This window comes from Coniosporium apollinis, assembly GCF_000281105.1.
Source record: "Coniosporium apollinis CBS 100218 chromosome Unknown supercont1.5, whole genome shotgun sequence".
NCBI lineage: Eukaryota > Fungi > Ascomycota > Dothideomycetes > Coniosporium > Coniosporium apollinis.
The window spans coordinates 395,396-409,808 of record NW_006913267.1 but is presented as its reverse complement, the minus strand read 5'-3'; the positions used below and the strand labels follow the sequence as shown (position 1 = coordinate 409,808).

At 53.7% G+C, this 14,413-nt stretch overlaps 7 protein-coding genes across 7 annotated transcripts; 3 read left to right on the top strand and 4 right to left on the bottom strand.

Moving 5' to 3' along the window:
• Nucleotides 1-278: 278 nt before the first annotated feature.
• On the bottom strand, nucleotides 279-1,214 carry W97_01490 (uncharacterized protein; the record flags this gene model as incomplete). Its single annotated transcript, XM_007779396.1, has 2 exons — nucleotides 279-1,020; nucleotides 1,204-1,214. 2 exons carry the CDS (start codon nucleotides 1,212-1,214, stop codon nucleotides 279-281), a joined length of 753 nt encoding a protein of 250 aa, XP_007777586.1.
• Nucleotides 1,215-1,451: 237 nt separating this feature from the next.
• W97_01489 (uncharacterized protein) lies at nucleotides 1,452-2,546 on the top strand (the record flags this gene model as incomplete). Its single annotated transcript, XM_007779395.1, has 1 exon — nucleotides 1,452-2,546. One exon carries the CDS (start codon nucleotides 1,452-1,454, stop codon nucleotides 2,544-2,546), a length of 1,095 nt encoding a protein of 364 aa, XP_007777585.1.
• Nucleotides 2,547-2,977: 431 nt separating this feature from the next.
• Nucleotides 2,978-5,010, top strand: W97_01488 (uncharacterized protein; the record flags this gene model as incomplete). The annotated part of the gene is made up of 2 exons (XM_007779394.1): nucleotides 2,978-3,438; nucleotides 3,501-5,010. The coding sequence occupies 2 exons, from the start codon at nucleotides 2,978-2,980 to the stop codon at nucleotides 5,008-5,010; spliced, it is 1,971 nt and encodes a 656-aa protein (XP_007777584.1).
• Nucleotides 5,011-5,147: 137 nt separating this feature from the next.
• W97_01487 (uncharacterized protein) lies at nucleotides 5,148-6,554 on the bottom strand (the record flags this gene model as incomplete). Its single annotated transcript, XM_007779393.1, has 5 exons — nucleotides 5,148-5,389; nucleotides 5,451-5,735; nucleotides 5,786-5,947; nucleotides 6,012-6,302; nucleotides 6,428-6,554. 5 exons carry the CDS (start codon nucleotides 6,552-6,554, stop codon nucleotides 5,148-5,150), a joined length of 1,107 nt encoding a protein of 368 aa, XP_007777583.1.
• Nucleotides 6,555-8,272: 1,718 nt separating this feature from the next.
• Nucleotides 8,273-8,895, bottom strand: W97_01486 (uncharacterized protein; the record flags this gene model as incomplete). The annotated part of the gene is made up of 2 exons (XM_007779392.1): nucleotides 8,273-8,491; nucleotides 8,590-8,895. 2 exons carry the CDS (start codon nucleotides 8,893-8,895, stop codon nucleotides 8,273-8,275), a joined length of 525 nt encoding a protein of 174 aa, XP_007777582.1.
• A 236-nt stretch (nucleotides 8,896-9,131) lies between these two features.
• Nucleotides 9,132-9,987, top strand: W97_01485 (calcineurin subunit B; the record flags this gene model as incomplete). Its single annotated transcript, XM_007779391.1, has 5 exons — nucleotides 9,132-9,183; nucleotides 9,269-9,321; nucleotides 9,414-9,710; nucleotides 9,792-9,903; nucleotides 9,977-9,987. The coding sequence occupies 5 exons, from the start codon at nucleotides 9,132-9,134 to the stop codon at nucleotides 9,985-9,987; spliced, it is 525 nt and encodes a 174-aa protein (XP_007777581.1).
• Nucleotides 9,988-10,533: 546 nt separating this feature from the next.
• On the bottom strand, nucleotides 10,534-11,881 carry W97_01484 (uncharacterized protein; the record flags this gene model as incomplete). Its single annotated transcript, XM_007779390.1, has 2 exons — nucleotides 10,534-11,488; nucleotides 11,577-11,881. 2 exons carry the CDS (start codon nucleotides 11,879-11,881, stop codon nucleotides 10,534-10,536), a joined length of 1,260 nt encoding a protein of 419 aa, XP_007777580.1.
• Nucleotides 11,882-14,413: the final 2,532 nt, after the last annotated feature.

Below are 14,413 nucleotides of genomic sequence, written 5' to 3'. Positions count from 1 at the left end.
CGCTGTCGGACGGATGTGAGCACTCATACATTCATCCCTAGAACAGCTGGTTGAACGATCTTTATCAACCCAACGAGGGTATTTACCAACTCTAGCGGATCCTATCCTGTCAGGGGACCGCAGCGGTACCACTTACATCGCCTCTGTTATGAATGCAAGTAGGACTGGTCAATCTCTCCAGATTACAGCCCCGTCGCCAGACGCCATGCTGTCCCGTAGTGCCGCGCAGCAGCATCTGACAAGCCCAAGACCCTTTCCTGAACGAAACACCCAGATGATCACCAGCCCCTTCCACGACCTCGTCCACGCCCAAAGCCGCCACCATAACCAACGTCAGGCAACCGCTCGCCCCTCCTCCACTCCCCCGGCGGTACGTATCCCCCACCCCTGCCCGGGCCCCCCTCGAATCTGCCCATACCTCCACCCATCGCCCTGCCTCTCCCACCATACCCACCATTTCCACCAAAACCATTCAGATCCCTCGGCGGCGGTCCCCTGGGCGGCGGCCCTAAGTCCCTGCTCCCTCTAAACGCCGGACCCGGCGCCGGACCCGTCGCTACATCCCCATTTGCCAGCGGTGGAAACACCGCGCACGAAATGTAATCTCCAATCACCAGCCTCGCATCCTGCAGCGTCTTTTCCGCATCCCCCTCCAACCTCTCCAGCTCCGCCTGACTGAGTCCCTTCCTCTTTTCCGACCCCTCTCCCTCATCCCTATCCCTCTCAACCGCATCCGAGCTCTCAACCCCCGGGCCCCCGGCCCCAACAACGACGCTCCCGAGCTCTTTGGACAGATACCGTCCCGCACCTGGTGGGCCCCCGCCGCGCGCGGTGTAGTCGCGGGTGTCGGGGTAGACGAGGCGGTAGGAGAGACGCGTGCCGATTGCGGGGCTTGGGAGCAGAGACGGGAGAGCGGTGAGTAGGAGGTGGGTTAGTTCGCGGAGGGTGCAGGAGGGCCAGGTGTAGATCTGGAGGTGGGGCGGTGGGGGGGAGGCGGAGGAGGGGGAGAATTCTTCGAGGCTAGGAGATGGATTAGCAAAGGTTTGCGAGGTGGATAGTGGAAGGGTGGGCTTGCCGGTGGAATGTGCCGGTTCGGTAGTAGAGCTTTAGGAGGAAGGGGGTTGTTGTTTGGCGGTCTATCTTTTGCGCCGGAGGCTGTGGTGCCATTGTGGGTTGATGGGGGGGCTGCAGAATTCTGTGTACTATCGACGCATGTATTCGGTCGAGAAACGGTATATTCGCGAGGCGATTTAGCACTTCAGAGAGATGCGGTTGCTTGAGAGTGAGTCCAAAGTTTACGTGCAGCTCGAAGTCGACAAAGCTATTGGCCGGGGTTTCTCCGGCTTCCGCTATCTACCTCAAGCCTACACTGATGTTCCCTTCCATTCAATACTCTTATATAAAAGTCCGCAGGCTCGCAAGCGGGTGAAGCTTCCAGCAATACCGCCACCATGGATTTCGCCTCCCTGATGTCCGCTCAGATTAATAAGAGCAAATCCCAGACCACTACCGACTCATCTAAAAAGTATCTTAAGCGCTCTGAGGTAGAAGCGCAACGTCAGGCCGATTACCTCGCTGAGCAGCAAGCCATCGAAGAAGCGCGCCTCGCCAAGCTAGAGAGAAAGCGCAAGTATGAGGAAGATGAAGCTGAGCGCAACCGCGAGCGAGAAGAGAAGCGGCAGAGGTTAGCCGAGCAGTCGCGCAAGCGGCGGGAGGAGGAGGAGGAGGAGGCCGAGCGGAAACGGAGGAAGAAGTTGGGACTGCCGGAGCTGCCGCCCAAGAAGAAGGACGGGGAGAAGGAGGACACGCCCCTGCCGGAGGGCGAAGATGATATTCCGGATGAGGAGCTGGTTACCAAGTTACGGGAGCTGGATGAACCTGCACGCCTTTTCGGAGAGAGCCACCGACAGCGGCTTCGACGGTACAATCGGCTGACGGGACGTTCGGTATCTGGAACACCGGCGCCTGTTTTGAGCGACGGACCGATACCAACTGTCCTCCAGCTGGTCCCTGAGGCAGAGATGAAAGTGCCACCGAAGCCTCCAAAAGATGCCGCAGGGCGAAAGTTTCTGTTCCGGCAGCTAGCTTCTTATTTCACAATGGTACTGCGAGAATGGGAGGTAGCATTAGCACAGCGGCCCGTGGAAGTCAAGACGAGCTTTCAAGGCAAAGCGGCGTACAACGCCATGGTGCAAGCACGGGAGAACATGCGGCCGCTCTTCAAGAAGCTTGAAAAGGGAGAGCTAGAAGAAAGCATCTTGGAGCCCGTGGTCGAGATCGTCAAAGCAGCGCAAGAGAGGAGATACGTCGATGCGAACGACGGGTATCTCAGATTGAGTATCGGCAAAGCGGCGTGGCCTATCGGAGTCACCATGGTTGGTATTCACGAGCGCTCGGCAAGAGAAAAGCTCCACGAAAGTGACAAAGGATCGGCGCATATCATGAGCGACGAGGTGACGCGAAAGTTTCTCCAGAGTATCAAGAGGTGCTTGAGCTTTGCGCAGACACGGTGGCCACCGGATGATCAGTTGCAATTGATGGGTTGAGATGAAGGTCACGCTTCGTTTAAAGTCTTGATGTTTAACATTGCATGCATCGGCTCCCGACAACTCACCACATATTTAAGGAGGTAAAGGGTCAAAATCTACATACAAGCAAGAGTTGCACATGAGGTTTCCTCTTGACAATCTCGAAAGGCTACACGCACTGTGTAAAGTACTGCGATTTCAAGAGGGGAGAGATGGAAGAGGAAATCCATATCTTAGCAAGCGCTTACAAGCAGAGCATGTGCTATTAGTCGATGCAATGTCTCATGCCAAGTTTCGTGGCTGTCAGCAGACCCCGTGATCTTCATATCCTCGTTCAGCCTTGCGAGGCTGAAGGGCCCACCTCCAGCTATATAGGCAAGGCGTTCCACCGGTGCCCAAGCTGCACAGGAGCCTCGTTTCCATGATTCCGGTCCGTATTTCTATCGGCAATGGCCGATCCACTTAGTGTCGTAGCGTCCATAGTCGGCATAGCCGGCGCCGGAATCCAGCTCTCAACAACGCTATATACCTACGCCGAGACAGCCTTCTACGCCGACAAGAGTCTCCAAGACATTGCCCGAGATGTCTCGCTCACATCTTCCGTTTTGGGACAGCTGGGTGAGCTGATCAAACAAGACAAGCAGGCCAAACTCTGCTCGGAGAATGCGCTCAAGACGGCGGACGAAGCTGTCACGGGCTGCAGGGCCGTATTCACCGAAATTGATACCGCACTGCAGAAGTCGCTAAAGAAAACTGGAGATGGAAAGGCTGCGGTCTCGAAGCTTCAGAGGCTTAAATGGCCCCTGGTAGAGCCTAAGATGAAGCTCTTGCAGGGCAACCTAGATCGACTCAAAAGCACTCTACTGCTAATGTTAAACGTGCTGGCATACGCCAAGAAGCTCAAGGAGGAGTAAGTTCGTTGCTATGAAGAGATGATGAGGTGGTGTCTACCGTTATACTGACATGCTCAAGGAATCCACTGGCGGAAGAGCAACGGGTCTGTATTCAACGACTCATCCAAGTGAATCAGGAGTCCACGGCAAAATTCGAACAGTTAGAGAAGCTTCTTAGCCAGCAATCACTGGCAAAGGCAACTCCGTCACCCGGTGTACAAACTGCTGTGCTTGCGCCACCTACACCGCCCCCATCGAACAGTTCACCCGTTTCATCACTCGAAAGGACACAGTGTCTGTGCGGCAAACCTTTCCAAGCAGGCACTTTGCATTTCACAGAACGTGACATCATGAACTGTCTCTTCTGGGTCAATACTGTGCGCAAGGCGATCCACAATGTCCAGAGCCCTTCTCCAGGCGATACATTGCCGACCGAGGAGCAAATCTGCTCTAAGTTCCTGGAAGCCTGTCGGATGGGGCATGACGTTTTGCGCCTGTTCGTTGAAAGTGAGAATGCTCAAAGTACCGGAGCAACGAACATCAATAATACAGAGCCGCCTCAGCAAAAGGTAGACCTGCACGAGATGGGCCACTGGCTGGGCCAGCTGCACGAGTTTGGATACGAGTGCGGCGTCGACGGTATCAAGCCAGCTGCGCCCACACAGCTTGCAAAGTGTATCGAAGAACGCAGCGCGGGTAGCAACGCCTCAGCACGGAGCGACACCGCGGTTACAACTCATCTCAATGAGACTAGATCTGGAAAAGCACCGAAATTCTTGGTCAGGGCTCTCTGTGAATACAAAGGTGGCCATGGGGACCTGCAATTCCAGTTTGACGATATTATCACCATCCTTGAGTGTCCGCCAGGCGTGAGCTGGTACCAAGGCTCTTTGAGAGGCACAGAAGGCAGAGTACCATCACATCTCGTTCAAGCGCTCCACAACGAACATCTCGTCCAGGCGACATACGACTTCAAGTATGCGAAAGACGGATGGCTTTGTCCCCGAAAAGGCGACATCATTCGTGTGCTCGGGGGTCAAGGAGGAGTGTGGAAAGGCTCGCTGAGAGGCCAGGTCGGGCTCTTCTCAGCAAATGCCACGGTGAAGATAAACGCACCGGCACCGCCCACTTCAAAGCCTCCGCATACGGTACTTGCTATACCAGGCCCAAGTATGGAGAGACCAAAGGCGAAGGGTCGTTCAAGTGGAAGCTCTGGAGATTTGCCGATCAAGTTTTCTTCCCAGTACAGTGATTTGCGCAGGTGTCCACCTAGTAAAACCACTGTTAGCCAGCCGAGTGTAAAGACAAGCGGGGATACGGGCTCCTCCAAGCCAAGTATTGACTTGTTGTCAGATGAGCGTAGGCAACGACTCAATTCCCCGGAGAGCCGCATGAAAACGGCACAACAGCTTGCGCGAGGATGGGCACTCGGGGACCGGGAGCCTACTCCTGCAGTCAATTTATCAAGATCGAGCAAGCCTAAGCCTGCGCAAATTCGCGAGTCTCATTCTGAGCAAGAGGGAGATACAGCCGGTGCTGACCCCGTCGATTTGCTCTTGCGAGACTGGACAACACTTTATCAGACGTAGCACTTGTTCCATTCATGACAAATGTCAGGTTTAAGGAGTGTATCACAGGCATTCGACGCAGGCTTCGTGATTCCTCAGCAGGGGCAGTAAACTTTCTTACTTCCACACCGGCGCGTGCGAGCACAATCTAGAAAGAGCTAGTCCTTGTTGAAGTCGATAACGATCCGGCCGGCAACTTCTCCTCTCCGCAGCTGCTGCACTGACTCGGGCATCTGGCTCATGCCCCTTACTTCGGCAATCTGCTTCAACAGCCCACGTTGTGCGTACTCGAGTGCCATTGCCGTGTCTTTCATGGTTCCTACCAGCGTCCCGATCACGTGCAGGTTCTTGAAGGCGAACTGCGATGGATCTGCTCCAATGGTTGTCGTGCCGGCGGGTGCTATGAAACCTCCAGTCAGCCAAGCCCATGGCAGGGGTAAGGATGTGAGGAGAATACTTACGCAACCCAACACACATCACCTTGCCGCTGACCCGATCACCAATATAGCTTATGGCGTCCTTGTAAGCCTGCGGTGCGGTAACAATGACACCATGGGCGCCGACGCCACCAGCAATCTTTTTGATCTCCTCCGCTACGTTCTCCACTTGCTTGAAATCAACAAACTCTTCGGCGCCCATGTCAAGAGCTAGCTTCTTCTTAGCATCTCCCGTGTCGATCACGATGGGCCTCATGCCCATAGCCTTGGCGAGCTGGACGCCCTGAATACCGACACCGCCGCCTCCGCCTGCGAGAAGTCAGCGATATACCGGCAGAAGGTGAAAATACTGTGCCTACCTGGGAAGACGACCCATTGGCCGGTCTTCAGCCCGGAGTCGACCAACGAGCGATGCATAGTCGAGGCGCTGCACATGATCGGAGCGGCGACGTAATCCGACACGCCCTCCGGGATCGGGCTGGTGTATTTCGCCGGCGAAGTGATGTACTGCTGGTACGTTCCTGCCATCACGCATCAGCACCCACTCTCTCCTTCCCTTCGCTCAGTCACTACGGAGGAACCAACCAGTAGCAGCCAATCCCGTATACACCCCCTTCGGGCAATAATTCTCTCGCCCGTCCCAGCACAGCTCGCAGTTCCCGCACACGTCCCACAGCGGCTTGACACCGCCCCTGTCACCGACCTTCCAGCCCTTGACGTTCTCGCCAACCTTAACGACTACGCCGGCGCCCTCGTGGCCCGCACACTTGATGCCGAAGGTTGACATCGGAGGGACGGCCCAGTCGTTGACCATGAAGTGGATGTCGGACATGCAGAGGCCGGTGGCATTGAGCTTGAGGAGCAGTTCATCGGGGCCTGTGAGGGGTGTTAGTCTTGTGATCTCAAACGGGGCGGGATCTTAAGGGGTTGAGGGGGGTATGGAGGCTGGGTAGGAGACAGAGGCTGAGGGAAGGTGGCTTTCTGGGGAAAGGGAATATTACCAGGCTCAGGCACAGGCACGTTCTGGATCTCCACGCGGAAGTCCGGGCCCTCGTTCACGACGACACCGGCTTTGCATTCCTTGGGTATTTCGACATTATCGCCGGTGTTGGCGGCTTCGCTGGCCATGGTTCAGATGGGATGTGGTTTCTGGGTACAGTAGGTAGTATGGAGGGTGTCGATGGAAAGGTTAGGTTACTTTGAACAATGTCCCGAGGGTCTCTTTAAGACCTTCCGGAGGGGTCACGATCAGTTAAGCAGGTAGCGGGGTCAAGCATCGTTCGGAGGCGGATTCATTCCGCGGTATGCCCGCAAGTTGCTCAAGCGATGGACCGCGGCATAAATTGCATGAATGATTGAATCGCCATCTGTACAACATGCTGTATATTGAGTACTATTGGCCAGAACGGTATCTTGACGTGCCCAGTCCGGGATTGGCGTTTGAGGAAGCTGGGTCGATGTGGGAAACGCGGGGAAGGGGCCGGCCCCCAGATTGATCGCCTCAAGGCCCGCAGCCGATGTGGAACGGTTTGGGTGCTGCCGATTGGGTGCCACGTCGGGCAGGGAAGAACTTGCACCGCAAAATCACTCCTCGCACCATAAAATCACTCCTCACCGCCTTCTTCACCACCATTAAAGCAGTCCCTTATAAGCTGTTAAGGTTCAAAAAGCTCTAAGATGATCTCTATACCCTATCGCACGTTTAAGCACTTTTTTAGAATTATGCTATACCAACAAATAGTGATTATATACTGAAGTTGACATTTGCGGTGCAAGTTCTTCCTTGCTCGACGTGTGGGTGCGGACTGATGCGAACTACCGGGTGTGGCCTGTGGTAAATCGGTACATTGGAAGCTGTGTACGACATAGTTTACCTTAGCAATAGATGTCGATATTTAAGGCCAAGCGTTTGCGACTACAAACTACTTGGTCTCTTATGATTCTAAGTCGATTGGAGCTATGCGCGAAGTAATGACGCAATTCAATAGAGTGCAAATATCTCGAGGCATATTAAAATCAGCCGACTGCTGACCTCTAGCCGTCCCTCTGCGCTACGAGCTATTCTCGTTCAATGTCGGATACTGCTTTCAATCCAGCCTCCAAACTGCTGTGCACGCCGTAACTAAGCTCATCGTGAGCTTCCAACCGAACGCGGCACAGCATTTTTCAGATGACCCTCAGGCCGCAAGCTGTATCTCGATTCGCCCATGTAGATGCGGCAGCCCAGAACGCTTGGTGATGGGGTGACCAAGAGATCGTTCCTGAATGATCAGACTTGGAAGAGGTACTCATTGTTGAACCTGGCGGATTACCCGCTTAGAAAATACGATTCTCGCATTGCTATTCGCAGCTTTTCGCGTATCGCATGCTTGTCCTGCTCACTGACTCGAGTTGAACAGGCAGGGTAGTAGCGATGTCATCTATTTGCAGTAACTCGCAATAGTCTCAACATTCCTCCCTTGTGCTTCCCGGTGATTGGGGAATGACCCCTTTTCAGAGTCACAGATGCGGGAGCTTGAACAACGAAAACACATTGACTCAGCAACCAGTCATACTACCAGCGTGGGAGTATCGGGGTGACATACTGAAGGAAATCTCTAAAGTTGTTTCCTCGTCGAAGAGCCTCGCTTATATACCACATGCGAATGGAACCAACGCTGATGAATATACAAACACCTGACGCCTGCAATGCCACGCTGATACGAAGACTACCAAACCCGTCCTAAGGCCGCAGCTCCTCAACTAGTCCGTTCCGGCATTCGCAAACTCCGCTTGGTAGGCCTGCAGCATCCTGGTCAACATCTGCAAGTCCCCAACTTAGGTCGCTCGAAGCCACAGAGAACGCTTTAGGAGCCGTGACTAACCTCTGTAAAATCGCCTGCCAACCGCTTTTCATCAAGTCTAGACGGCCCGCTGCTTGGTATGTTCCAGTTGTTCACGCCCCACCACCATCTCCTCATTCGTGCACCAACGCTGTGACCTTTCAGCTTGGTTTCCCGGTTCCAGAAGCGCCAGCCGGAGAGGATGAGGGTCCATAGTATGCCTTGGGTGAGGGGCAGGAAGACCTGTTGTAGGAAGCTCGTCAGTCCTCCACAAGGCAGTAAAGGCGAACTGGGGAGGCCAGTAGGCACCAGAACGCCATCGCCCCAATTGCCACACATACTTGATCCCTAATCGTAATATATGCCACGCCCTGCCAGCTCTCTGCCTTCTCAATGCTCTTCAGATAGCTCTGCTCGAAGCGCAGATCGGGTAATGGAGGCAGTGTCTTCCGCCGCGGCCGCGGATGCAAGGCTGACAAAGGTATCTCGTCTTCGGCAACGTCGGAAGCTGCGGGTGAGGAGCCAAGCGTGACGGGCTCTTTCTGGCTTGCGGCGGTGGAGGGATTCAGGTCATAGTGAGGATCTGGATGCTTCTGGATGGAGGCGGATTGGATCGTTGACGCGATGTCTGCAACTGGGGCGGACATGTTTGGAGAGATGGAGAGCTGGATGGGCAGATATACGGGCTACAGCTGCAGGATCAAGCTTGTACAGCTTATGCACAGGCGCGGTGACGATGATGTCTGAATGAAGCTGTTCGGCGGATAGTATATCCGCGATAGATTAAGCTTATCCCCGCTAGCGGATGCGGCTGAAGGGCTCGATATTCAGGGAACTGCGGGCGTCAGTCCGCATCCACAGATACAACATCACAACCGCCAAGATGGGGAACGCAAGCTCGCAGATGCTGGAGGACATTGTTCAGGGGTCGAATTGTGAGAGGCCTTCCTCAACTCCGTTTTTCATAACCATTTGCAGTTCAATTGCGATCCCAAATGCAGGATAGCTGACGATGAACAGTTGACCGCGACGAAGTTGACCGCCTGCGCAAGCGGTTCATGAAGCTGGACAAAGTACGAACTCTCCCAAGCGCCCAAGCAACTCGTTGGCTACGCCCGGATCTTCTGCATGAGCCTCAAAAGCCCTTCTAACAAGCTTTCTCTAGGACAACTCTGGTACAATCGAGCGTGACGAGTTCCTCTCCCTCCCCCAAGTCTCCTCCAACCCGCTGGCTACGCGCATGATCGCGATCTTCGACGAAGATGGCGGTGGCGACGTCGACTTCCAGGAGTTCGTGTCCGGCCTCAGCGCGTTCAGCTCCAAGGGCAACAAGGAGGAGAAGCTACGCTTCGCATTCAAGGTGTATGACATTGACCGGGACGGGTACATTAGCAATGGGGAGCTGTTCATTGTGCTGAAGATGATGGTGGGGAGTAATTTAAAGGACCAGCAGTTGCAGCAGGTGGGTTGAAGAATGAAATTCGCGGTTTGGAGCCGCCGGGTGTGAAAGTTGGGGTTTGCTGACGGTTGGTTCGGCGTACAGATAGTGGATAAGACGATCATGGAGGCGGATCTGGATCGCGATGGCAAGATCAGCTTCGATGAGTTCAAGAAGATGGTGGAGAACACGGATGTGTCAATGAGCATGACACTAGGTAAGCTTTCTCCTGCTGTTCGCTCAGTTCAACAAGCAGTGCGATATGGAAAGAACATAACTGACCCAAGCAGACCAGTTTTAAGATTGGATATAGGTTGGGCATGCACTGATAGCAAGGAGTTTGGCGGTGTTTGGAATCGGGCATGTCGGCGGCAGCCCATTACTGGCATAGGGATCTGCAGGTATTGCTTCGATACACTTATATGAAGTCTACACAGTTTCTATGATGCTGCATACAGCAGCTGCTCTTCAAATACGGCTGGTGCAGACATTGTGGCATGATTCGAATACGGACCCGCTTTCCTGCTGCATTAATGATCTTCACTTCATCATGTCTACTCACGTATGGATAGCTCACGTCATCATCACTGAGAGAAGTAAATGTAGCAAGGCTCGATATATCGAGTAGGCACCTGTGTTACTCGCCCGTGGTGTACAATACGCTAAGTGCGTCTTGACGCCTTGTCATATCCTTGGTCTTGTTGCTTACGCTGGAGTAAGCGAAGATCTTTCCAGGAACTACATCCAAAGCATTGTCGTCTGACATCTGAGCGCTCGCAGAAAACCCAAGAACAACTCAATCCAAACTTTCCAACGAGCCCAGATCAGTCCCGCTGTCACTGCCAGCTTAATCGTAGCGGGCACTGTCCCGCCGGGGGCCTTCTTCATCGGGATGTGGAGTCTTTTGCTGCTGACCCTCTGTATCCTCCTCCCGCTTGGCGTCTTCCACTCCCTCTTGCTTGGCATCTTTCACCTCCTCTTCTACATCTTTCGCACCTTCTTCTCCGTCCTTCGGCTCTTCTTCTGCATCTTTCACTCCCTCTTCCACATTCTCATCTGCTTCCGCACCTTCACCAGCATCATGGCTCTCACTCGCCACCTCAGCCGGCGCCACCTGACTTTCCGCATGTGTTTCACGCCAGCACGATCCGCCTACCCTTGTATGTTCATGATACCTGCACCAAGCCTCCGGAGGACCTGCCCATGCCGCCGCAGCACCCTGCGGCAATCCCGCAAGCTCCCTAACACGCCTCGCAAGCTGGAGGGCAAATGCAGACGGGAGCTGATCCGCCTTCTGTTCCGCCTCATCCAGGCCTCCCGGCGCGGCCGCAACAAGGTCGACGAAGAGCAGCCGGCCGGCAAACTCTCGGGCCGGGCTGTTGTACAGCGCGGTGATGTCCGCGAAGTCCAGCTCGTATTGTTCCGCTGTCGTGATCAGCTCGATGAAACGGTCCATGACGCGATCGCTGAAGTGCGGGTCGCCGAGGCGACAGGCGGATTTGTACAGCTCGAGCACAGAGGCGGGGGTGTACGGATAGGCTTTCTGAATTGGCGGCCCGCGGGCTCTCATTAGAGGCGCGTGGGTTGGTAGCTCGCCGATATCGAGGAAGCCGATGTAGATCCGGAAGTGGAGGACTGGGACATCGCAGAGATCGACAACGCGGAGGTTGACATCGTCGCGGGGTGCGATGGTGAGGACTTGGTTGATGGATGTGGAGCGGGCAAATAGGTTAACGGCCCAGACCATTTCTTCTTTCTTCTCGCCGACGAGGAAGGATGCATGTGCGCTATTATCTGGGTATCTGGATAGCGAGAAGTCAGCGGTTGCGCGAATTGCAGCGGCAGGACAAAGGCTCCCGGAGCTCAGATCATAATGGGAGATCCACGTACCTAATGGTATAATGCATCTTAGAATGCTGATCAGTGATGTTACCAAACGTATCCTCAGTAGCAGCTGTTGTCTGGTCAAACAATCGAATGAGGCCCTCATAGTCGTGGTTCGTTTCTCCCTCTCCTTCCACCAGTACGCCGTCGTCAACCCTGTCGCGCTTTCTCTTCCGCGGAACACGGATAGATCCCCCACGAGAACCTACACCGCGCTTGCCGCGCCCACCACCACGTCCTCCGCGGCTTCCTCCTCCGGTTTTGCCATCGCGCTTCGCGCCGACTTGATTGCGGGCCTTTCTAGGCGCCATAGCGAGGAGGTAATGTCACGTGCGGGTTGCGGTCTGTGTTATTAAGTGTAGGCAGGCAGAAGTGATGCGAGAGTGTTGTAGATGTAGATCTAGTGTAGGTTTGCTGTAGATAGTGAGTGCGGTAGGTGAAACGAGGTTTTTGGATAGTGGGTTGTCGGGGTTTGGATAACCACGGTTGTACGAGTGGAGATCAAGGTACCAAGCGAGTGGACATCAAGCGACGAAGTAAGTGAGCGAGTGACTTGGAGTCGAGAGTGTGGGTGAGAACTGTTGGAGTGGGGATGCGGAGGTGCAGCTCTCGTAGGAGAACCTGGAGAAGCTGTGAAGGTGAGGTAAGTAGTGCATGAAGGCTGTAGTGAAGGGTGCCTAAACGTGGCCGCATGAAAAAGATGGTGTGCTGGTGAAGGACTGAACCGTGGGAGAGAGCTGTAGACAGCTTTCAGACTGACAGGTTGGTAATGGTGAAGGTAAGGCCGAGGTGTGTTTCTGGAAGAGAATCGTGACAAGACCTCATATTGACCCCCTTCGTCGCATGCAGATGTGGGTTGGCCGCTCCGATTGATCACATCCCACGCACAAACCAGCCTTGAATATAGTAGCATATGGAACTAAGTGGATTGATTGGTGAAGAAAGGAGAGTGAATGTGAACACAAGCAGCATCGACATGAATCCTCGACTCTGCATCCAAATCCCCTCTTAAATGACTGTAGAGTTCGCCGTCAGATATTACTACCTTCGCCATGAAGGGTGCCAGAAAATGCTGAGTATGAGACAGTGTCACATCCACGACTCGCATAGAGCTGTAGACATTGCAGTGAAAGCCAGACCCAGAGACCCCAGTGTATGGACGAGTGTTGTGAAGCAGCGGGAGTCTACGAGACAGCATGCTTTGTGGACCCCGCGCGTCGTATCGAGCGCTGCCGTGTGATGCCGAAAGGTCCTGTGGCCGATTAACGGCGGGCCTAGCCAAAGTGCAAACTTGATTATATGTATTGTTTTGGCAAAGTGCAGTTCTTAACGGCAAAACCGGCCTTGTGATCAGGTCGTCGGAACTTCACCTCTTCTGGGGCAAGAAGGGGGCTCTTCTAATCCCGCACTTTCCTTTGTTCGAAACCTGTCCAAGTCAATCTCCTATTTCCGCAATCCAAACAAAAACAAGCTTCGGCGAGTTTCCTTGGAGCGACCGCAAAGCGGTCGTTAGGTTTTTGTCGTTTGGTCTTTCTAAGTCTATTTCTTGTTGTTTTCTATCTAAATGGTTCACGATCGTCTTCTTCTTCCTTCAACCGAACCAGATGTGGTTTTTCTGATAAACCTGCTGGGGAGTGATTATTCGAAGGGCCGATAGGTTCTTGCTGCTTTGCGGTTCCAGGATGTCTCAAGTCTTCGCCTTGACACTCGTCAGTTTCCTGCTCCAGGGGGCTCGAGAGTCGCATAACACAAAACGTCTACCGCATCCGGGTCAACCTTCACGAAAACAGAAAGTACAACATAGTGAGAGCTACGCCATTCACAACCTCGTATGCTGGGGCCAACCCCTTTGCCGCGGTTGAAGGCGGTGAAAGCATGTACGGACCTTTGCCAATACTCTTCTGCTGGATGATTGCTTGTGGCTACAAGTTCTCGTCCTTCTAGCTGTTATCGTTGAGAACTCGGCCCTTCGGCTGAGGTGCTAGAACATCCTGTTTGTTGCTATAAGTCTGCTTACTACTAGTCTCCTCACGGTTGAGCCTTCACCGCGGGTCGGGCTCCATCAAGCAGGCTGCTACCTCCATTAAAGAGCTAGCTGCCGCCAAGTGATGGTAAGCTCAAGATTTGCTGGCATGCTGTCTACGTCGATCGACTTCATCGCATTGATAGAGGATGCGCGTCAGCAGCACGGAAGCTGCGGCCGGTTGGCGATGCCGTGGGAGTAAGTGTTAACTCGCTAATAGAGAGTTGCAATAAGTAGCGTAGACAAGCTACCTCTAGAATGGTCGTTGGTTTCGCGCCCGTAAGTTAACATCTTTCGATAGTTGTGAGGAAGTCGACCATGTCCCCCGGAGCAAAGATCACGCGAGAGCCTGGACTGTCACGCGGCTGACACAAATCGCCCGACTCAGAGCTTAAGAACATCACGAATTCCTCACGTTTACCAGCACGTCTACGATCACTAATCCACCACTGATCGTACCTGCAACACGTTCTAGATTTTACTGTTGCCTCTATACACCTAGTTCTTACAGTTGGCGATATTTCTATATTTTGTAGAGCTTTATTTCGATAGTAAACGTTGTGTCTAATCTCGTGAGTCGGCGCATTTGTGTCAATAGGGTGACTGTGCAGATCCCCCCTGTCACCAGGCGCAACCGGCCAATATTTAAGATTTTACGAACACACTCCTATCTGAATCATTGATGTATCTCGAAGATGTCATGACTGACCGAATTCCTCATTTATTCCGTCTGTAAAAGAAGGTGCAAGTAGACGAGAATAGCGAGCGGCACTACCTAGGTGACAACAATGACACATACTCTGATAGCCCTGGCTTTAAA